Source organism: Schistocerca americana, chromosome 3 (assembly GCF_021461395.2).
Source record: "Schistocerca americana isolate TAMUIC-IGC-003095 chromosome 3, iqSchAmer2.1, whole genome shotgun sequence".
NCBI classification, from domain to species: Eukaryota; Metazoa; Arthropoda; class Insecta; order Orthoptera; family Acrididae; genus Schistocerca; species Schistocerca americana.
In genome coordinates this window covers 909,379,921-909,404,653 of record NC_060121.1, presented here as the reverse complement: position 1 = coordinate 909,404,653, position 24,733 = coordinate 909,379,921, and the positions used below count along the sequence as shown (strand labels likewise).

Here is a 24,733-nt window from a genome sequence, read left to right as displayed (position 1 = left end):
CGGGCAGATAAATGGAATTCCTTGTCGAAGTACATTCATCCAGTAGTGATAATTTGTTTGTTAGAATGTAATAATCAGTTTCCATCACCAACGAACGATTAAGCCTCGACGTGGGACGTGCAAGCATGGATGTGTTTAGCGTACTACTGCTGTAGTTTCCCCTTAACCTTACACTGACTTCTGACATTAATAATCAGCTCCACTAAACAAGTAGTTGAAATGTCTTTAATTCACACATTCAGCTTTTATGAATCCAAAATTACATCGTGATGACACTGGATACTGATCGACGGCGTCGCAGTTTGGTGAAACGTCTTTACGGCAGGGCAAGTAAAACACAGTAAGGTAGTTGTAGAAACGATCGCTATTGTAGTTGTAAATTGTCGTAAATGTGTTGGGAAAGAACCAGAGCTCCAAGCCCTAATAGAAAGCACTGAAGCTCAAATAGTTATATGTATAGGAAGCTCGCTAAATCCGGAAATAACTTCAGCCGAAACTTTTTCAAACGATCAAACAGTGTCCAGAAAGGATAGACTAGATACGGTGGTGGAGCATTATTACTGTCAGAAATAGTTTGCCTTGTAGTGAAATTGAAGTACATAGTTCCTGCGAAATAGTGTGGGTAGAGGTTATATTTGACAATCGCACTAAACTATTAATTGGATGTTTTACTGACCCCCGACTCAGAAGATATAGCTGCTGAACAGTTAAAAGAAAACTAGAGTCTCATTTCAAATGGGTACCCCACTCATACAATTGTAGTCGATGGCGACTTCAATATACCCTCGATATGCTGGAAAAAATATACGTTTAAAGCCGGAGGCAGGCATTAAACGTCTTTCGAAATTCTACTGAAATCTTTCTCAGGAAAATGTTTTGAACCATTAGTTCATGAGCCTACTTGAAGCGTAAATGGTTGCTAAAGCATACTTGACCTCTTAGCAAGAAATAATTCTGGACAAATAGAGAGTATCATGAAGAATACAGTGATTAGCGACCACAAGGCAGTTGCTGCTAGGCTGAATACCGTAACACCCAAAACCATCAAAACGAAACTCTAAGTACATCTATTTAAAATAGCTGATAAAAATGCTCTTAACGCCTTTTTATGAGGCAGTCACCACTCCTTCAGATCTGATCACGTAAGCTTAGAAAAGATGTGGAATGATTTCAGAGAGATAGTATCGACGGCAATTGGGACATACCTACCACACAAATTAATAAGTGATGGTAATGATCCTCCATGGTACACAAAACGGGTAAGATCTCTGTTGCGGAAGCAGCGAAAAAAGCATGCCAAACTTAAAAGAACGCAAATCTCGAAGATTGGCAAAGTTTTGCAGAAGTTCGAAATATAAAGCGTGCTTCAATCCGAGATGCTTTTAACAATTTCCACAACGGAATGTTGTAATAAAAATTAGTTCTCAGGGGGCCTGATGGCAACTCGTTTAATTATGTATCAATTTTAAAACGACTATTAATACCTGAGATATTTCTGTTTACATGAAAGGTAATCAACTGTTTTAATTATTTTTCGTTAGCAAGGCAAAGTTAAGGAGATTCTCGCCATCTGGCGTTAAGCGACAAATCGAAAATTTACCAGACTCAGTGCAACAAAAACATTAATGATTGAAGCTTTAATTTAATTTTACTGACTTTAGAATATTGAATGAGAAAAACAGAGAACTCTCCTGCATTTACATTTACATTTAATAAATGATATAATAATTGTTTCTCCGGCGTAATGGCCGACCTATGCTGCAAGATAAATGGTGCTCCATCCAGAGCATACGCTAAAACAACAAATTTACACAAAATATTGATTCAGTCATATGAGAGATGCGAGCTGTACTAAAAGCAAATGTTATTACATGTAAATATTGTTTATATTCTGAATAGTTTTACAGAACTTTCACACAATTATATCGAGCGTACAATGGCGTTTATCATCCAGACAAGAATCGAAGACAAGAGAGTGAGTAACATGATGCAATGTCTTTCGTCTTTTTCGTTGACCAACACAGATAAAATAAAGAAGGTTCTATATCATTATCTTTATTTCTGAAAAAATAATTTCTATTTGTTCCAAATGTTAATGTTCCTTGCACAAAACACTTTAGCGTGACATGAGAATTATTCATCAGAATATTTTTTTTTAGTGTATATATGTGGAGATCCGCCACAGCACGCAGAATTTATGTGCACATGGTTTTACACTAAAAAATACTGCTGGGAAGTAGAAAGAGTGACAGTACAATAATCAAATTCAAAAGGCGACTTTTTGTACGGCCGGCCGCTGTGACCGAACGGTTCTAGGCACTTCAGTCCGGAACCGTGCTGCTGCTATGGTAGCAGGTTCGGATCCTGCCTCGGGCATGGATGTGTGTGATGTCCTTTGGTTAGTTAGGTTTAAGTAGTTCTAAGTCTAGGGGACTGATGACCTCAGATGTTAAGTCCCGTAGTGGTTGTAGCCATTTGAACCTTTGAACCTTTTTGTACGTCGTAGATTCTTTGGCAACAAACATTCTCCTTGCTGATGACAGTTTGGTTGTTATGTCGTCATTCCTAATGATGTCTAGTATGACTAAGTCAGACATGTTTGGTTGGAAACTACATAAACATTCATTTGCAAAATGGGCCGTTTTTCTTGTCTACATCATAAACATAAAATTATTTCATCCTCATCTGGGATGACGCACTTCATTTCTTTCTGAAACTCTTACACCACAAATCTAGACATCTCGAAATGATCATATTTATTGTGTTCGCTTCCTGCTCTAGGTGAAATTACTTTTTGAATTCACAGTCTCAACTATTTAGTCCAGTCAAATAGCAGATAAACCTTGCAAAAGGCGGGTTAGAAGAGTTTATTTTATCAACTCGTTCATATGGTTGGAAAGATTAGAAAACCGAGTTTTGGCAACAAAATTTCGCTTGGGAAAACTTTCTGCAGTCAAAAAACTTGGAAAATTTAAGGCTTTTTTCAGTTTTTTCAAAATATCTCAGTTTCATTTGCCCCTATCGCTTTGACGTCTATTTTCTTTTTTAAAGAGTACAAAATTCTCTACAAATTTGATTGCTGCAATTTTTTTCTACTCCCATATCTAAGGCGCTACAGCGCCTTGAAAAATACCATTTTTTTCAAATTTTGAGCATAGTGGCAAGATACCTTATTTTTGAACACTATTTTTTCAGTTTCTGTTTGTGTAGTATAAATACATTATAAATCATGTTATATGTTGGAATTTACCACCTCACTTTCAGATATTCTATTTTTCTGTATGCAACATGAGGATTGCCGGGCACCCAACTATTGTGATTCTTACGTCACTACCTGAAGTTCACTATGGGCCACCTCAGCCCTGGTATTTGTAAAACTATAAATATAAAAATACATCATTAAGAGACATAGACACACACACACACACACACACACACACACACACACACACACACACACACGCACTCAAAAGAAATTGCCTCAGGAAACTGAACTATTATTAGCTGCAATTGACAACCTAATTAGGTAGGCAATTACTCTTGTGTATAAAAGCCACACAGTTGACATTAAAAATAAGTAGCTTTATTACAATTAAAATGCACTGTCAGTTACTAAAACATTTTGACAGTTCTGGGTGTGTAACACTTGTAATATCGCACTTTAGCGCACTTGTGACAGATGTGAGCATCACTTCCAACGTTTTGATGGGCCAGGTTCCTCAGTGTCACCTTGAGTTACGGATTCAGGACCTGCGATGGTAACCTGTTCTCTTGCTGGTGTTATTTCTTCACGGGTAGTATGTGGTTTATTGAACGTGCAACAATACTGCAGCACTTTATTTTTCCTTGACCACACAAAGCGGATGTTGTATCACATCCGCTAAATGCGTGAGTGAACAGAATATATTCACTGTCAAACATGTAAGATGTTGTGGAAAACCACTTGTCTTCTGCATTTCCTCTTCCTGGTTTTAAGAAAAATAAGTTTTCAATGCCTTGCCCCAAACCGGTCATGAGCACAAGCAGGCCAACATCTTCTCCTATAATGACAACACTTCCAAAATCTTTGGTTCTTGAAATGGCAGATGTTACAATCATAACGTCAGCATCTTCTTGTACCTGGTGCACTTCAATGCTACACTCCAGAAATTCCTTTTTAAGAAGTGTGATCAAACGCATATTGTTTCGTTCGTTGTAGAAGAACTTGTCCTGAGGGACTTGGTTCACCATCTCTGATTCAACCACAACGTCAACCGAAGAATGCTTTTTGGACCTACGAATCCTCTCAGCACTCTTTGTGCTACATTTGTCTCCCTCACATGGGTACCCATCAAATACAGTAGCAATTTGAGATCCTCAATGACGTTGCAGGTAAGAAACATAGCTTTGGGCTATTGACTTGAAGCAAACGTTTCAAGTCACTTTGTGGATAAGGTACCCTCCATCAATGACAAAAAATCTACTCGGTCCACCTGACTTCACATCTTCCCTTGGAACGAAGGCATTGTAGAATGAAGATTTTGTTCCTTTTCGCATGCCTTTTTCTGAGAATAGGGACATTGGGTAAGGAGCAAGTTCATACTTCAGAAAGGCTTTTAACTCTTCTTCACTTTGTTTCATTAAACAAATCCTTTGGAAAAGAGTTAAAGGATCAACAGGAGTTATTTTACTGCTCCCAGCTTTTACAGAATTGAGCGCAGAAAGGAGAGTCACAACTTTATCTTTTCTACGGAACTTTACATCGTGGAAATTGTCACCAACTATTCTTTTCATGCCTTTTTCCCCCTCTTCGTGACACATATGACAATTAACATCCTCCGTTCCGACAACACCACTGCTGATAGCCATTATAAAATCACTTTCAGGGAAGGGAGGGCGCACTGAAAAGCAATCAAGCAGCTTACGCAAGTCTATGCCATCTCGTTCGATGCGACAACTTCTTGCATCTACATGCTGTTCTGATGTTACTGCGCTCACTTCGCAAGACGACTCAATTTCTTCACAAATTCCAATGAATAACATGATGAGTAATATGTTTATACTACAAAAATAGAAACTGAAATAACAGTGTTCAAAAATTAGATAATTTGCCACTTTGCTCGAAATTTGAAAAATTGGTATTTTTTGACGCGCTGTAGCGCCTTTGATACTGGGAGTAGAAAAAAATGGTAACAATCAAATTTGTAGAGAATTTTGTGCTCTTTAAAAAAGAAAATAGATGTCAAAGCGATAGGAGCAAATGAAACTGAGATTTTGAAAAAAAACGAAAAAAGTCGGAAATTTTCGAAGTTTTTTGACTGCAGAAAGTTTCCCAAGAGAAATTTTGTTGGTAAAACTTGGTTTTCTACCCTTTCCAACAATATGAACGAGTTAAAAAAATAAAATCTTCTACCCCACCTTTTGCAAGGTACAGGCTTTTTTTCTGACAGTTTCACTGGACTAATTCAAAAGTTTTGCAATATGTCCTTTACGTAGGAGACATGAGTAAAAGGACAGTTAAGGTGCGACTATTAGCTCTCTTTCTTGCTAAGGCATTGTTGAAGAAAGGTGGGAAATAATTCAGGTAAAGTCTACAATTTAGACCCAAATATGGTCATGTTATATTAATTTGTATTTTAATCGGCCTCGTGACTCTAGTACTTCGTTCTATGGTGGTAAGTTACAATGGGACCAAACTGCTGAGGTCATCTGTCCTGACTTAAACTAACAACACACACACCCATGCCCGAGGCAGGACTCGAACCTCCGACGGGGGGAGCCGCGCGAACCCTGGCAATGCGCTACCTCGCGCGGCTTCTTTCTATGATAGAAATTAATATGCTCTGTTTGGGTGTGTTAAACTGTGAATACGAGCCCCTTCCTCCAGCCCGTACTTTCATATACATTATTTGAGGAAATAAATTGCAGGAACATTTTCTTCTAGTTGAATGTTTAGAGCTGGGTTCTTGCTGAACTACTGCAATCTTTATTCATAAATGTTGTTACAGTTACGACCTTAATATGAGCCAATATATTCCGCACGATTTACGTACTCTGTATAGCTTGCATATATGGTTCAGAAATGTAATTCACACAGAACGAGTAATTTGCTAAATCAGTTACTTCGTTACTACGTGTGACGGAAGGAAAATTAAATTCACAAGTACGTACATCTACATCAACATCTACGTCCATACTCCGCAAGCCACCTGACGGTGTGTGGCGGATGGTACCCTGAGTACCTCTATCGGTTCGCCCTTCTATTCCAGTCTCGTATTGTCCGTGGAAAGAAGGATTGTCGGTATGCTTCTGTGTGGGCTCGAATCTCTCTGATTTTATCCTCATGGTCTCTTCGCGAGATATACGTAGGAGGGAACAATATACTGCTTGACTCTTCGGTGAAGGTATGTTCTCGAAAGTTTAACAAAAGCCCGTACCGAGCTACTGAGCGTCTCCCCTGCAGAGTCTTCCACTGGAGTTTATCTATCATCTCCGTAACGCTTTCACGATTACTAAATGATCCTGTAACGAAGCGCGCTGTTCTCCGTTGGATCTTCTCTATCTCTTCTATCAACCCTATCTGGTACGGATCCCACACTGCTGAGCAGTATTCAAGCAGTGGGCGAACAAACGTACTCTACCCTACTTCCTTTGTTTTCGGATTGCATTTCCTTAGGATTCTTCCAATGAATCTCAGTCTGGCATCTGCTTTACCGACGATCAACTTTATATGATCATTCCATTTTAAATCACTCCTAATGCGTACTCCCAGATAATCCATGGAATTAACTGCTTCCAGTTGCTGACCTGCTATTTTGTAGCTAAATGATAAGGGATCTATCTTTCTATGTATTCGCAGCACATTACACTTGTCTACATTGAGATTCAATTGCCATTCCCTGCACCATGTGTCAATTCGCTGCAGATCCTCCTGCATTTCAGTACAATTTTCCGTTGTTACAACCAGCATCATCTGCAAAAAGCCTCAGTGAACTTCCGATGTCATCCACCAGGTCATTTATGTATATTGTGAATAGCAACGGTCCTATGACACTCCCCTGCGGCACCCCTGAAATCACTCTTACTTCGGAAGACTTCTCTCCATTGAGAATGACATGCTGCGCTCTGTTATCTAGGATCTCTTCCATCTAATCCCACAATTTGTCTGATAGTCCATATGCTCTTACTTTGTTCATTAAACGACTGTGGGGAACTGTATCGAACGCCTTGCGGAAGTCAAGAAACTCGGCATCTACCTGTGAACCCCTGTCTACGGCCCTCTGAGTCTCGTGGACGAATAGCGCGAGCTGGGTTTCACATGACCGTCTTTTTCGAAACCCATTACGACGTTGTATGTTGCCAACCTACCCGAACTTTCTCATGTTATTCTTAAATCCTACTCTTCAGAACACGGAGTGAACACCTGAGGTGTGCGTTTCCCGTTCCTGGATTATTCTCTTAATCTGAGAAAAGGAGACCTTCTTATATGTGTTTAAAAGTTTTACAGTTGCGGTAAGTACATTGTTTCATCTAACTGTGTGCTGAGCTGAAGCAATGCTTTTGTAACGATATTCCCTAAACATTTTTCTCAGAACTGCTGTTTTTAATCTCCTTCGGTAATGAAGAAATGAGAGGAGTTGGAATCTGTTCGTTAGTCTGAATATTATTATCGTTCATGTTTTGTGGCAGTGCTAATGGAAAAAGTGGACCTTGTGCTCTTCACACTCTTACATCTCAGGCTATGTAAGTGGAGTTGTGGTACGAAATTGTCAAATACTCTACAAGCTGTGAGGGATTTGTAGTTTAGTGCAATGGAAAGGAGTTATGACAAATAAATAGAGATCAGACGATGCAGTAATTCATAATTTATCACGTAAAGATTCAATGTCAGTGAGGGGCAATGTAGAATGGAAAATGCACCAGCTCCAGATATGATACCTTCGCGTACGGTAGGTAATCGAAAGGACAAAGAAGAAGGGTTCAGTTTCAAGAATAGAGGAAATATGCGCCCTCTCTCAATGTACCCGAATGAAAGAGTGGGTGCTCGTGTGAACTGGTGGTAGACGCTTATCAGTGTTAGGTCTACATCCTTAGCGATGTGATACGAGGGTTGGATAGCGTTGCTTATCAACTGGTGTTTGACATTCCTGCACCCCACAGCGCGGATCACGCATGAGACGTTGGAAATCGACAAGCGATATGGTGCTGGGTCCGGCTACTTAAGCCCTCAGACTGGGCAGAATGAGCACAGTGCCTGGTTCAGTCTCGAGCAGACATGAGGACTCTGGTGAGTACCTGAGAGAGTTTGCAGCACCTGGTCTCTTACACGTTTAGCACTGAAAACACATACTTGTAAAATCTGACGATCTCATAGTACGGAACATTCATTGGGCTTTCAGTTAATGGAGGTAAGAAGATTAGGTTTCAGCGTAATGTTTTCGACGAGATTATTCGAAGTACCCCATATAACACTCCCGTTCGCCTAGATGGAACTTCTTTCATGTCCAAAACCGCGGCTAGCGTCATTTACGAAATCTTTTGTACATTCTACGTAATAATAATTGAAGCCAGATGATCTGGATGACGACTGTTTAAGGTTGCTATGTCAATGGTGAAATCAACTTATAGACACAGGCATATCTTAGGCGACAATTTTCAATACAAATCTTTCTTTGACAATACTACATGAAAGAGAATACTATGTCCGTACAGGGAATAATTTCTCTGATTAAAGCACAGCACGAAAAGAAGTAGTTTAATATGAGTACTATTTTCACAAGGACGAGAGTGATCCTGGCCGCAGCTTGTGGTCTAGGGGCTAGTGTTGCTGCCTCTGGATCACGGGGTCTCGGGTTCGATTCCCGACCGGGTTAGGGATTTTCTCTGCCCCGGGACAGGGTGTTTGACTCTTCGTAAATACGTTATTTCATTTATGTATGACGATGCTGAGCTGAATATGTGTTTATCTTTTGATGATGCCACTATGGCTCCATTATAGTAGGAAGTGTTTTCAAAACAGGTATGCCTCGTCACATTTAAAGCTCAAATTTTCGCATATGTCTCAGCAATACTTTTCATAATGATCTATTTTGTTGTTTTAAACTGTAGACAATCCATTAGTTGTATTTGCGTTTTTCTCATGTTTTGCTGCAGACCTGAAGATGGTCATTGCTAAGCGAAACCGATAATCTGAGAACTTAACATTATGCGATCATAGACAGAAATAAAGAAATTTATACTAGTTACGTTATATTTCCCAACGTCGTCAGCAGAAGACGAAGAGATAGAGTATATGAGGATACTGAGCACGTAATTCATTACATACAGAGAGATGAAAATCTAATAATCATGAGGGACCGGAATACGATTGTAATGCAAGGAGTAAAAGAAAGGATTACTGGAGAATATGGGTTTGGTAGTTGGTAGTAGGAATGAGACAAGAGGAAGACTAATTGAGTCCTGCATTAAATTTTAGGTATAATAACGAGTACCTTATTCAAGAATCAGAAGAGGAGGAGGTTTACATGGAAAAGGCACGGAGACACTGGAAGATTTCAGATGGAGGACATCATGATGAGACAGAAATTCCGAACTCAGATATTGGGTTGTAAGACGTAACCAGGAGCAGACGTAGACTCATATCAAAAATTACTAACGATGAAGAGTAGAAGTTTAAGAGAACCGTACAGAATTATCGGCTTGGTAGGATGAGATACAGAAATACCGAGGAAGGAACAGATGTGTTTGAATTTGGTAAGGATGTGGATAATTTGATATGGAATATTATAGCAGGCAGTTCAGTTAAAAAGGAAGAAATGTCTCTAAAAATAGCTTTCAAAGAAGTTGCAAAGAGAAACACAGGTATTAAAAAGTAACAGAAGGAATACTTCATTTGATAGGCGAAATAAGGAAGTATTAAAATGTTCAGGAGAAGTCAGGAATAAAGCAATATTAATCACTCAGAAATGAAATAAACAGGAAACGCAGGGAAACTGAGGCGAAATGGGTGTAGGAGAAATGTGAAAAAATCGAACAAGAGCTGATCGCTGGATGTCCTGACCCAGCACAAACTTCGGTGGAATTAGAAGCAAGAGCGGTAACTCTAAGAGTGTACCGTGAATTATAATGTTAAACGTAGAGGGTGGATAGGGGGAAAGTGTACATTGAAGGCATATGTGAGGGACAGGAATTGTCTGATGACGTGATAGAATAAGAAACTTGAATGTATACATGTAGAGCAAGGAGAGAACAATAAGTCTGAAAGACGAAGACCCAAGTGCTCGCATTAAGATGGGGATAAGACAGAAATGCATTATATCACCCCCCCCCCCCCCCCCCCCCAGCGTTCAGTTGTACATGGAAGAAGCAATGACTGAAACAAAGGAGAGGTTCAAGACTGGGATTAAATCCACCGTGAAAATGATTAGATTGGGTGATGACATTGTTATACTATGTGAAAGTGAAGAGTAATTGCAGTATCTGTTGAATAGAATGAACTGCCCAATGACTACAGAATATGGAGTGAGGGTAAACCGTAAAAACACAAAACTAATGAGTAGCAGCAGAATTGGAAATAAGGAGTAATTTGTCATCAAAGGTGCTGGTAACGAAGTTCAGGAATTCTGCTACCTTGGAAGCGAAATAGCCCATAACAGACGAAACACGAATGACGTAAAAACTGGTTAGCATAGACAAAAACGACATTTCTGGTCAAGAGACGTCTAGTAATAAAAAAGATACGCTTCAATTTGAGAAATTATTGAGAATGTGCTTTTGGATCACATCATTGTACGGTAGTGAAACATGGATTGTGGGAGAGCCGGAACAGAAGAGGATCGAAGCATTTGAGATAAGGTGCTACAGAATAAAGTTGAAAATCAGGTGGGCTAATAAAGTAATGAATGAGGTTACCCACAGTATCGGCGAAGAAAGTAACATTCGGAAACCACCGACAAGAAGACGGGACACAATGGTAGGACGTGTGTTACGACGTAAGGGAATAATATCCATGGTGCGAGAGGGGGTTGTAGCAGGTAAAAACTGTAGAGGACAAAAATTATATAAGGTAAAATATGTAGATGAAAATAGAGGTCATAGTGCATATAACAAATAACTGAGGGCATACGTTATAAGTGCTACTCTGAGATGAAAAGGTTTGCACTGCAGAGGAATTCCTAGCAGGCATAATCATACCAGTCTGAAGACTGGTGAGTCAAAAGAATAAAGGCACGTGAAGTGCTTAGAGAAAGATGTATGGCATTAGCAGAATAGTAAGTAACAGTACATTAAGCAGCATTAAGCATTTACCTCTAAACCTGTCGTACTACCAGCGCTGAGAAATTAATGCATGATGGATGACGTGAACTATGACCTCACAACCTTGGAAACATTATGTCTAAGATAAGGCCAAGTACTGAAGCTAGCAGGTAGTGTTGTAGTTGTCGGGGATAACAGTGACGCCGCAATACGTGATACCAGAAGCGCTATATAGATCTTGCACATACTAAAAATACTTCTTCAGAAACGCACCTACACCATTTATAATAATAAAGTCGTACTGCTTGAGGTATGAATTAAATATGTTGGCCTACTGTAAAAAGAGCGTTATGTTTTCAGCCATTTATCGAATAGAGTTAATATAGAAATAGGATTATCGGTATCAGTCTTTGTTGAAATAAGAGCTGGCGTTGGCTGCGGAGCTAAAATGAAAACTTAAAATTAGACTTCCACGCTGTTTAAATCAGATATGAAATAACTGTTTCGTTACCATAATACAAGCAGCTAAATTCAAAAGAAAAATACTTAATGAGTCGAACACTGTAAGAAAATAAAGATATCAATGACTTATCGATAGAGGTACTGCCACCAAAAAATAAGAAAATATTGGTACCTCTATCGATGGTTTCAGATTCAGTGCGTGTGTGCGTACATGCGTGCGATCATGTACTAGTGGGCATGTGTGTGTGTGTGTGTGTGTGTGTGTGTGTGTGTGTGTTGCGTTAAGTGGACACGCATTAGAAGTGTCCGTGGGTTGTATTTACTTCATTACTGACGTGTCAAGTGACTTGTGATTTACGACTAGCTTCTGTTCGTGATAAAATCATTGCAGTCTCATTTCGTACACCAGATGCTTGACACAATACCATGACACGTTTTGTTACAGTTTCTCCTGAGTGCAGTACTTGCAGCTGCGTACGCCAGGCCTGCTGTCTTGTCGGAAGCTGCGCCATCACCATGCTCGACAAAGACAGGGGCAACCAGTGCTGCCATCCTGAATGATAGAATTGGAGCAGTCATGCAAAAAGGAGACGCCGCACCAGTTAGCAGTGAATCGGCCCAGTCTAAAACGGCCAGTTCCGAAACACCAAGTTTGTCTTCTTCTGCTAAGAAACCCAACAGTTCTCCAGAGAGCAAGCTGAACCCTAACAGTAACATAGGTCCCAATTTAGATAGAAAAACGCCCTCATCTGACTCTATCAGTCCGTCTCAAATGTCACCACAATCTAAGAAACCCTCTAGTCATCAGGACATTGACAGCTCCGAAACGTCCAACCTGTTTCCTTCCCGTGAAACACATGACAGTTCATTAGAGATCAAGTTGAACGGCAACAGTAAGGTGGAGCCTATCTCTGCTAGCAAAATGCTCCCACCTGACTCCATTAGTCCGTCTCGAACGTCGCCAAAATCTAAGAATGTTATTCGTCTTCAGGATACTGATAGCTACGAAACGTCCAACCTGTCTCCTTATCCCGAAAAACCTGCCAGTTCCCCAGAGAGCAAGTTGAACCCCAACCGTAAACTAGGTCTCATTTCTGGTAGCAAGATGCCCTCACCTGCCTCCGTTAGTCAGTCTCAAACGTCGTCAGCTTCTAAGGATATTGACAGCTCCGAGACGCCTAACTCGTCTCCTTCTGCCGTAACACCTGAGAGTTCCACAGAAAGCAAACTGAACGCCAATCGTAAGACAGCGCTAGCTTCTGGTGGCCAAGTGCCCTCAGGTGGCTCCATCAGTGAGTCTCAGACATCTTTAGTTCCTAAGAATGGTGCTACTCTCCAGGATATTGATAGCTCCGAAACCTCCATCTCGTCTCCTTCTGCCGAAAAAGCTGACTGTTCCCCAGAGAGCATGTCGAACACCAACTATATGGTAGGTCTCGCTTCTGGTAGCAACGTGCCCTCAACTGGCTCCATTAGTCCATCTGAAACATCTGCAGCTCCTAAGAATGCTGCTATTCTTCAGGATATTGACAGCTCCGAGACGTCTAAGCCGTTTCCTTCCACCGAAAGACCTTGCAGTTCCTCGGAAAGCATGTTGGATGACAGTTCGGAGAATCTCTCTTCTGCTGGTAAAATGCCCTCACCTAATTCTTTTACTCCTTCTGAAAGATCTCCGTCCCTTACTAATGCAAACAGTGATCAAGAATTTGAAGCATCTGGCGTATCCGATTCTGCTCAAAAGCCCAACGATGACTTACCGGGCAGCAACACATTCCAGAATTCTCCTGTAAGTAACTTGCGAGACACTTCTTCCGTTAACCCTCAAGAAAGCGTTTCTAAAAGTCTAGGCAATATTGCCCGTGTAGATACCTCTGCTACTTTTCAACCTACCAACAAGCCCAAAGCTGATTCGCCTGACAGCACCTCATTTGGTGACCTTGCTGCCAGCAACTTTCCATCGAGTCACTCCGCTGACTCGCAAGACGACCTCTCCCCTGCCAGTGATCCTCGCTATCTCATTAATAGCCTTGTTCCTTCTGCATCTGCCACTCCTGGTCTTGGTTTGCACCATGCTGCCGGTTACTGGCTTTGTTCCGGGCCTTTCAACCGTCACCAAGACGACAGTGACAGTGTGAACCTTCCCGTTACAATGACGTACCCACCACCTAGTTCTAACAAGGCCATGTTTGGTCTTTCCACAAGCACCCCGCTTGCTGATCTTTCTGGTGATATATTCTCCCCCGACGGCATTGCTCACTCTAGCAATGTTATGGACAATGCTGGTGGGGCAGTTCTCACAGACAGGCCAGCTAGCTTCACTCCGACTCTGCGACACCTGTCACTCGATGAATTAAGTAAGGTAAGGTATTAGCTGTAAGTCTGAAAAAAAAATTACTGGCTAATGATCTTTTATAATTGTCTGTATGTGGTAGAACTCAACGTTTGCACACTTGTAAATATTCTCTTGTACCGTAGCCACTAGGATTTCATACTACTAAAACAGTTTCAAGTTATTTTTAATAGTAAAGGCTCGCTGGCAGATAATAAGTTGAAGGGCCTCGGCACAATACTGTATATAAATAAGTGGTACACTCATAACAGTAATCGTAGTATTCTTATCAACAAGAAATTAGATCTTCCATTACTTTCTGACGATCGTCTTAGTTGCATAAGATGCTGATGCAGCCGAAACCCACACAGAAAACTTTCGTAATGGTATGGTAGTAGAGTTTTTTCTGTCATATCCTGGAATTTGACATTAGTGTATTTTTAATATATAAGAACTAATAACATTTTTCTGGATTCATTTCAAACCTCCTCTATTTAGTAGCAAATGTAGTACAATAGCAAAAATTTCACCTGCAGTACTAGAATAATGCACTCCATAATCACTGACATATATTTCACACAATTTGACATTAGGAACAGTAAAATTTTCATTAACTTTCAGACACCAAAGTCGTTATTAATTTTTGGGAATCTTTTTCCCGAACTACACTGCACAATTCCGATTCTCTCAAAACCTACTGATTTGAATAATTCCACTTTCGGAGCCAAATTCAGCTCTGTCTTTCGTCACCAGTAGTGTTTCAAATGGTTACGTTTTCTAGATGTCTATCAGGCTTAAGTTGTTGACGTGCGTGCTAGTGTTTCAGGATCGTGTAGTGAATATCACTTTCGTCTTTAAGATTTTTCACGTAGAAGTACAGTTCTCGGTAAAAGCAAACATCGCACTGAAGAGGGGTTTAAAAAGTACAATACATTACGGGAAGTTTACTGCGCCTAAGAGGCTGGAAAAAGACAAGGCAAGAGGCATCTTTGAAGATACTCAGCGGCATAAAACATTCATTCAGACGTGTCGTAAAAGACAGACTTTTGGAATAGAGTAGCCATTTGTAGCCGGCTTAGCGCCTACAGGGCTTAAGAGGCTTCCTCTTTGTCGGTTGACAGTGACTCTGGTCAAGGAACCAGGCTCAGATGCACTCGGTTTTTTGTTAATATAAGGAAGTCGAAAGAAAGCGGAGCAGGAGAAATAAACTGAAGAGTAAAAGGATCTAGAGTCCTTTTGTCATAACTAATTTTTGAAAAACGCTATGAGGATCTACGAACGCTCTTTCGAGTTAACTGCGACTCCAAATTATGAATGGAATAAAAAAACTAATGAAAAAATCAGAGGTTGCCACGACGTCTAAAACGTTCTTTATAGGATTCGAAGAGGTGTTGATCGATAGTGGAAAGTGGGTACAAGACATTAGGTAAGAAGCGTGTATACTAGATATGTATGTAGATGAGGGCTGCGAGTCGTGGTGGTCGGTCTACCCATGTCCGTTGAATGCCTGACAAAATCACTCTGGACAGGCTCGCAGATGGTTAAAATCACAAAAGCAACTTTTCTCTTAAAGGTTGGGATGAGGTCCTTGTCTTTAGTAAATGTGTTAAATACTGACACGAATAACTGAGAGTAGCTGATCTCGGGGACGATCAGCTCAGTTGTAGTACAGATATAGGTAAACGTAAAGACAAGTTGGCCTTACGACTTACCTTGGAATATAGGTAAAAGAAAGGTATACTTTTCGTCTGTAGTGCTTGTAGATTTAGACTTTTGACAGTGTTGAACAATAATCTTTGAAATTTTGAAAGTAACAGGGGTAAAATACAGAGAGTAAGAAGTTATTAACATCCTCTACAAAAAGTAGACTGTAGTATATGTGGGTGAAAGGGAAGTACCAGTTAAGACGGGGGTGAGAGAGAATGGAAGTGTCTTCCAGATGTTATTCATTCTGTGTACTGAGCAACCAGTGAAGGAAATCAAAGAAAAAATTTCGAAGGAAAGTTCAGAGAGAAGAAATACTCGTAAAAACTTTGCGGACTGGCGATGACATTGTAATATTGCTGGAGGAGGCCGAGAGTAGTTAAACGGAACGGACACTTTTTTGGAAAGAGGTTATCAGAAGCACATAAACAAGAGCAAAACAAGAGTAATTAGGACTGATGTTCGATGTTAGCGAATTAAGATCTCTATCACTGCACTAGGGCGCTTCTTATATCCTTATTGCTTCACCTGTCTTGTGGTATTTTACTTCCAAAGTAGAACAATGGCTTTATTTCCTCTGCTGATGGTCCTCAAGATAGATATTAAGTTCACCATTAATATTTCTTTGATACCTCACTGCTTCCCTTAAATTAATGGAATTCTTTATAGCTAAGTAAATAGCGAAATTGAGAGTGACTGTGAAACAGTTATTTATTGAGGTACCACAATACTCACTGTGTTATCGGCGCAGGTCGGGGCAGTCTTGGCGGCTGAGGATCCAGCAGCAGTTGCCCTCGCTGCTGACACTCCAGCGCTTGCCGTTGCCGGACCATCGGCTGCATCGGTGGAGCTGTGTGCAGGCACCGCCTATTCTTCTGCTCCACAGAGCCAGACACCAAACACTGTCACCTTCGGTGGTGTTCCAGTCCACGTGTGGGCGCCACCAGCTGCACCATCAACGACCCAGTATCCACGGATCATCAACTTTGGTGGCGTTCCCGTCCCCGCCAACGTCCAAGAGGCGGCAGCTGCTCATAACACCATCAACTTTGGTGGCGTCCCAGTTCGTACACTAAGCCATCCCGTAACTGTGCCACTGAGTGTGATTTCAAACACCATCAACTTCAGTGGTTGGCCCGTTCTTCCTGTGGTCAACAGCCTGCTGCACCAATGAACAGCCGACCAGTCGCCATCGCCTTCGCTGGCGTTCCTGTACGTGCACCGGCTGCTGCGTGCTGCTAGGTCGTAACTGCGGTCACTGTTTAACAAGTGTGTCTACCAGGGCACGTTGAGAAGTTGTTAACCTGTTTCCAAGAAATCTGCATGTTTGTTTAAATAACATATCTTTCACTAAACCACTGAAGACAACGATGAGTAACTGTCAGCAGAGATTAACTCTATCCTGTACTCTATGTTATTACTGACCTGAATAAATATGTAGTTTTCAGTGGAGTTTGATTTGCTTAATGTTACATGTTCCTCACCTTATGGACTAATTTTGGCCCATGTAAGTTTGCAATCATTTATTGATTAAGGCATGTGAACAGTAAAACGAAAATCATTATCAACTACAACCAATCAACAATACTGAAAAGCGGACAAGAACGTAGATAGTAAGAACATGGAACCAGAAAGCATGAAAAACTTTGTTCTGAATTTACGTTGACGAAGACAAAAGAAACGGAGGTGCTCCCTATTTGTTTGAAATAGCCTTAAGGCCGGGACAGCACAGAGAAGTTATATATTATAAATCGAAACCAACGCTCAACAAGTCTGCAAAAGCAGATATTTAAAAAAATTAACGCATTGTTAACGGTAGCAACAAAGCAATTAATTTGAAAAACTGAAGAAGTACATATACATCCATTGGTGTGTAGCAATATAATGTGAATGGAGTTTGTAAGTAAATCCAGATAACTTAAACTCTAAACGTTTGAAATACCAATATAAAAAATAGGACGAAATAAATAAATGATGATAATCAACTTTCAATACTCCACTTGCATTTTGAAGGCCGTAACCGTCACCAATCCCAAAGAAAGCAGGTGTTGACAGATGTGAAAATTACCGAACAATCAGTTTAATAAGCCACAGCTGCAAAATACTAACACGAATTCTTTACAGACGAATGGAAAAACTGGTAGAAGCCGACCTCGGGGAAGATCAGTTTGGATTCCGTAGAAATACTGCAACACGTGAGGCAATACTGACCTTACGACTTATCTTAGAAGAAAGACTAAGGAAAGGCAAACCTACGTTTCTAGCATTTGCAGACTTAGAGAAAGCTTTTGACAATGTTGACTGGAATACTGTCTTTCAAATTCTAAAGATGGCAGGGGTAAAATACAGGGAGTGAAAGGCTATTTACAATTTGTACAGAAACCAGATGGCAGTTATAAGAGTCGAGGGACATGAAAGGGAAGCAGTTGTTGGGAAGGGAGTAAGACGGGGTTGTAGCCTCTCCCCGATGTTATTCAATCTGTATATTGAGCAAGCAGTAAAGGAAACAAAAGAAAAATTCGGAGTAGGTATTAAAATCCATGGAGAAGAAATAAAAACTTTGAGGTTCACCGATGACATTGTAATTCTGTCAGAGACAGCAAAGGACTTGGAAGAACAGTTGAATGGAATGGATAGCGTCTTGAAAGGAGGATATAAGATGAACATCAACAAAAGCAAAACGAGGATAATGGAACGTAGTCGAATTAAGTCGGGTGATGCTGAGGGAATTAGATTAGGAAATGAGACACTTAAAGTAGTAAAGGAGTTTTGCTATTTGGGGAGCAAAATAACTGACGATGGTCGAAGTAGAGAGGATATAAAATGTAGAATGGCAATGGCAAGGAAAGCGTTTCTGAAGAAGAGAAATTTGTTAACTTCGAGTATAGATTTAAGTGTCAGGAAGTCGTTTCTGAAAGTATTTGTATGGAGTGTAGCCATGTATGGAAGTGAAACATGGACGATAACTAGTTTGGACAAGAAGAGAATAGAAGCTTTCGAAATGTGGTGCTACAGAAGAATGCTGAAGATTAGATGGGTAGGTCACATAACTAATGAGGAGGTACTGAATAGAATTGGGGAGGAGAGGAGTTTGTGGCACAGCTTGACCAGAAGAAGGGTAGGACATGTTCTGAGGCATCAAGGGATAACCAATTTAGTATTGGAGGGCAGTGTGGATGGTAAAAATCGTAGAGGGGGACCAAGAGATGAATACACTAAGCAGATTCAGAAGGATGTAGGTTGCAGTAGGTACTAGGAGATGAAGAAGCTTGCACAGGATAGAGTAGCATGGAGAGCTGCATCAAACCAGTCTCAGGACTGAAGGCCACAACAACAGCAACAACCGTCACCAGAGAAAAACGCTGAACCATCGTTAAAAGCAAGGATAAATCGGAATAAAGTCTTGCGTTTACGGACTATATTGTCCATGTAACTGAAATGAGAAAGATTACGAAAACGCGCATTCGATATTCTGCTTACAATAATTAAATAAATTATAATCACAATATTGGGCAGCTGAAATGGGCCAGACGCGAATGAGCGAAGTTCCGTAGTAGGAAAATTCCATAGACAGAATCAGACACATATTAACACCACGTCTGTATTTCGTCGACATTTCGAACCGAGTGTATGACTGTGTGTGCATTTGCGGTTTGCGGACGCTCAATAATGAAGTTTCAGCTCCAGTAAGAAAATTAGGAGGAGCGAAGGAAACGAAACATAGGTGATGTGGAAAGATGAAACTTCCTGGCAGATTAAAACCTAGTGCCGCACCGAGATTCCAACTATGGACCTTTGCCTTTCGCGGGAAAGTGCTCTAACATCTGAGCTACCCAAGCACGACTCACGCCCCGTTCTCACAGCTTCACTTCTGCCAGTACTTTGTCTCCTATCTTCCAAACTTTACAGAAGCTGTCCTGCGAATGTTGCAGAAGTAGCACTCGTGAAGGAAAAGATATTGCGGAGACATGGCTTAGCCACAGCCTGGAGGATGACTCCAGAAAGATGCTTGATGGTACACAGATGAGGAATGGTACTAGCGTCTATGCGCTTTTAGATGTGCGCATGGTCAGCACCCTACGTCATCGAGATTAATGGACTGGTTTCCGTAGATAATGTCAGCGTCTCCGATCAGGAATCAATAACTCTCCGAGAGAGCCACTAAAAGGTTAATTTTGTCCAATAGAAATCATTGATTCATTATAAAAATATTCCAAACAATTATTGGTAACAACTTTTTGTAAACAATATTGCGTGGATTTTACTCGCTATTTCGTCCTTTATCCGGTGTATTACCAATGGCTAAATTGTCAGCATGATATGAAGTGAACTCTAATAGTGAGAGAAATTCAGTCAGTCGCAGTTTTAGTTCCTATAAACTTCCTTCACCTTCTCAAGTGATCTTCATTTCCAAGCACTTCTCGTAGCTCTGTAATAGGGTCTAAACCTCTCTGCAAATCTGTTATAGCAAATAAGCTACTTGACAATGGCGGTATTGAGTTCCTTGTCATCTTCAAATCGATGTACAGGAAGTAATTTTTTTCAAGTGGAAGAAGAGATAATAGTCGCTGTGTGCAGGTTAGGGACCGCTGTCGCAGTCAGTAATTTTATGCATCATATCTGTAGAACTACGGCAATTCATATGCCTTTATTTTAAAACATAACGGTCACTGATCATTTAAAGCAGATGTTGTTAGCGCTTTAGGCCAGTAGACCTTCATCAGAATATTATTAAAAAGGGTCACACGACACAAAAGAACATCGTAACAACGGAGTAATACGAAAAAGAGTGGAAAAATACTTGAAAATATTTTACAGTCAAGGCACACGTGTGTTTCAAGGGCACATACTGAGCAGATGTCCAGTAAGTTAACAGCAGACGTCTGACTGTTACGAGCCTAGACTTGGTCCCTTGTGCCTCTCGTGGAATGTGATTTATTATGGTGAGACCCAGCTGTCACAAACAAGAGAATAAAGCAGCATACGGAATTGATTTACGATCCTTTAACATATTAATCTACATTGGTAATCCGCAGGTCACCACCTCGCAAAGTATCACTCCCCTCCCCCCCCTCCCCCCTCCCCCCGCCCTCACACACACACACACACACACACACACACACACACACACACACACACACACACACACACACACATTTTTATTCCAGTGGCGAATGTTTCACGCTTAGAGATGTTGCTGGTTGTTTTCACGCTTAGAGATGTTGCTGTTTGTAAGCTTCCGCGTGAGCTAGAGTCTCTCGAATCTTACATTCACGGTCTATTTGTGAGTTACAGCTTACTTAGGACGGAGCAACGCAGTATATTGGTTGACTCTCTAGGAACGTACGCTCTCGAAACTTTAACAGTAAAGCACACCGTGATGCAGAACGCCTCTCTTGCAGCGTCTGCCACTCTGATTGGCTGAGCATCTCTGTGATGTTTTCGCCTGTAGTAAATGAACCTATAACGAAACGTGCTGCTCTTCTTTGTATCTTCTCTGTTACTTCTATCAGTCCTCACGGAATAAAATTATAACCGTTGTAAATAGACATTTTCGATTTCCCTCGAAAACAATCGCAGCATACCACCAATCTGTATTAACATCAGTCGTAGGGAACTGTGGCAACTTTTGAGCTCATAGATTTCAGATACTGAAGCCAGCATCATTAGTGAGACGAGTTTGACGAGGAGTGCTGCTAAGATTAACAGGAACCAATTGCACTAACCCGAATGATGCTATGTTAGTAATCATAGGAATATGCCCACAGGACTTGGAAATTAGAAAAAAATGGAGCCTATAAGTGGTTAAAGCAAGGCAATCAAACGCAAATAGGAAGAATGCTTGGATCTGAGAGCAATAGGAAAAGTTAATAAACAATCGCGTTTTACAACTGAGGCAAAATGAATGGGAGACTTGAGGTACAGGCAAGAGAACATACGTATTTGTCCCTAACATCAGTAAGAGACTAAAACTGAGATTTATTAACCCCTCAAGTGGACTGATACATTAACTGAATGGTGATATCCATCATGCTACGTAACTATACAAAATCAAAAGACTAGTGAATAACAGCTGTGCCTGCGGCAGTGTGGAGACACCAGAACACACATTGTGGGACTGCGCACTCTAGGAAGATGTGGCGGTATTGATCGTCAGGCATTAAGGTAGCTGGACTCCAAGGCAGCACTAAGGAGCTAGTCGAACTGGCGCATGTTGGACGATATTGCAGACATTCAACGACACGTCACCATGTTGCCATCCCGGCTAGACAACATACACTGTGATGGGAAGAGGTCAGTTGAGATCAAAGAGCACCGAACGAATTGAGAATTTAAACTGATATAATTACAAGGAGAAACAGCATTGGGCGCATTTTTTTGTTTTATTATCCGCAAAATCGATTTTCGGTCACTTAGTGACCATCCTCAGTGCTGTAATACACAGCAGGCACTGGTAGGCACTGGTATCAACAAGCTTAGAGCGATCACATAAACTCCATGGAGTCGCCAATCAATTTAAACTGAGTTGGCAGAAGTGACCACGAAAATATGAATTTTTAGACGTAACAGTGATTAGTGGAATTGCTTGTTTTGGTGGAAACGCTGCTGACGTGCCGCCCGACCCTCAAGGAACCCAACAGACTATGGCTGTTGACTAGGGTAGTATGAGGGAGGATCCAGTAGTGGGAAGAATCATCTACACTTTAAATGCACCACAGTGAATGAAAAACCACAGATCAGATTCAATAATGCTTTAATAGTATTAGTAGCTGGGTAACTGGTTAAGAGTTGTACTGTAGTTTTGTAGTAATAGAAATACTTTTACTATTTTAAAAAAAACGGCAGTACCAGGAATAAATACTTAACATATAAATGAATTGTTATAGAAGAAAATGTGATTTGTATAGACCAATTTATATTTTCAAATAATACGCTGGAATTGTGAAGAATAAATAAATGAATAAATGTCGACCTTATCTAGTACAGATCACAAACTAATGAGCAACAATCAAGTGTTCGACGAAAGAGACTTTTTGTAAGAAGCTTTATTTGTGGGTGGACGAAATTTCCAGAGAGTTCTGCCAACGATTTTCAGTTTGGAATTTACCTCACCTGCTGTTGGTGTCATCTGATCGTTCCATTTCGCTGCGTACGGAGGCTCCTACACATTCTATGGATGTCACTATATCCAGCGATTGTTTTGCAACCGCGTAATAATACGGTAATGTCTTCCCGCAGATTTGTCAGCGTTGCGTTACATTTGTTGTCATGACCGTCAGATTCCAATCCCAGCTGAAAACATTGATCCTCTGCCTGTATTCCTGTATTTCGCTACAATTTTATACCATTGCGACTTATCTGTATAATGCAGCTCCATCGTCGAATAACTCAGTGGAACTTCCGAAGTTGTCCACGAGGTCATTAATACCGAAGCGCCAAAGAAACTGGTATAGGCATGCGTATTCAAATACAGAGACATGTAAACACGCAGAATACGGCGCAGCGGCGGGCAAAGCATATGTCTAGCGCAATTGTTAGATCGGTTACTGCTGCTACAATGGCAGGTTATCAAGACTGAAGTGAGTTTGAATATGGTGTTATAGTCGGCGGACGAGCATTGGGACACAGTACCTCCGAGGTGAGGATGAAGTGAGGATATTCCGGTACGACCATTTCACGAGTGTACCGTGAATATCAGGAATCCGGTAAAACATCAAATCTCCGACATCGCTGCGGCCGAAAAAAAATCCTGCAACAACGGGACCAACGATGACTGCATAGAATCGTTCAACGTGACAGAAGTGTAACCCTTCCGAAAATTGCTGCAGTTTAGATGCTGGGCTGTCAACAAGTCTGCGAACCATTCAACGAAATATCATCGACATGGGCTTTCGGAGCCGAAGCTCCACTCGTGTACCATTGATGACTATACAATACAAAGCTTTACGTCTCGCTTGGGCCCGCCAACATTGACATTGGACTGTTGTTGACTGGAAACACGTTGCCTGGTCGGGAAAGTCTCCTTTCAAATTGTATCGAGCGGATGGACGCGTACGGGTATGGAGACAACCTCATGCATCCATGGATCGGCATGTCAGCAGGGGACTGTTCAAGTTGGTGGAGGCTCTGTAATAGTGTGGGGCGTGTACAGTTGGAGTCGGAGGGACCCCTGATGCGTCTAGATACGACTCTGACAGATCACAAGTACGTAAGCGTCCTGTCTGATAACCTGCATTCATTCATGCCCATTGTGCATTCCGACGGTGTACGGCAATTCCATCTGGACAATGCGACCCCACCAGACATCCAGAATTGCTATAGAGTGGCTCCAGTAACACCCTTCGGAGTTTAAGCACTTCCACAGGCCACCAAAATCGCCAGACATGAACATTATTGAGCATATCTGGGATACCTTGGCCGTCCGGAGTGACCGAGCGGTTGTAGGCGCTACATTCCGGAACCGCGCGACCGCTACGGTCGCAGGTTCTAATCCTGCCTCGGGCATGGATGTATGTGATGTCCTTAGGTTAGTTAGGTTTAACTAGTTTTTGGAATGCCTTGCAATGTGTTGTTCAGAAGAGACCTCCACCTCATAGTACTCTTACGGATTTATGGGCAGTTGTGCAGGATTCATGGTGCCGATTCCTTCCAGCACTACTTCAGACATTAGTCGAGTACATGCCACGTCGTGTTTATTTATTGTTCCGTGGGACCACATTAAGGAGAAGTCTCCATGGTCATGGAACGAGTCAATACATGAAATTATAACACGATTGTAGAAACAAATAAAATGAAATATAAGAAACATATTCAGTTGTAGATTGTAGAAACAGATAAAATAAAATATAAGAAACATATTCAGATGACACGTCGTTAGTTTAAATAAAGATAATCAAGAAAGTAACACTGGTGTTTGCTTAATTTTTTAGTTCTTCCAGAAGCTCCTCGACAGAATAGAAGGAGTGAGCCATGAGGAAACTCTTCAGTTTAGACTTAAAAGCG

General features: G+C 41.1%; 1 protein-coding gene across 1 annotated transcript in view; it reads left to right on the top strand.

Moving 5' to 3' along the window:
• The window catches only part of LOC124606509 (mucin-17-like), a 78,088-nt gene extending 61,184 nt beyond the window's left edge, over positions 1-16,904 (top strand). The window contains exons 6-7 of the mRNA XM_047138493.1: positions 12,143-14,056; positions 16,482-16,904. Coding sequence (XP_046994449.1) covers positions 12,143-14,056; positions 16,482-16,904 — 2,337 coding nt within the window. The remainder of the gene's footprint in view (positions 1-12,142; positions 14,057-16,481) is intronic.
• The last annotated feature ends 7,829 nt before the right edge of the window (positions 16,905-24,733 follow it).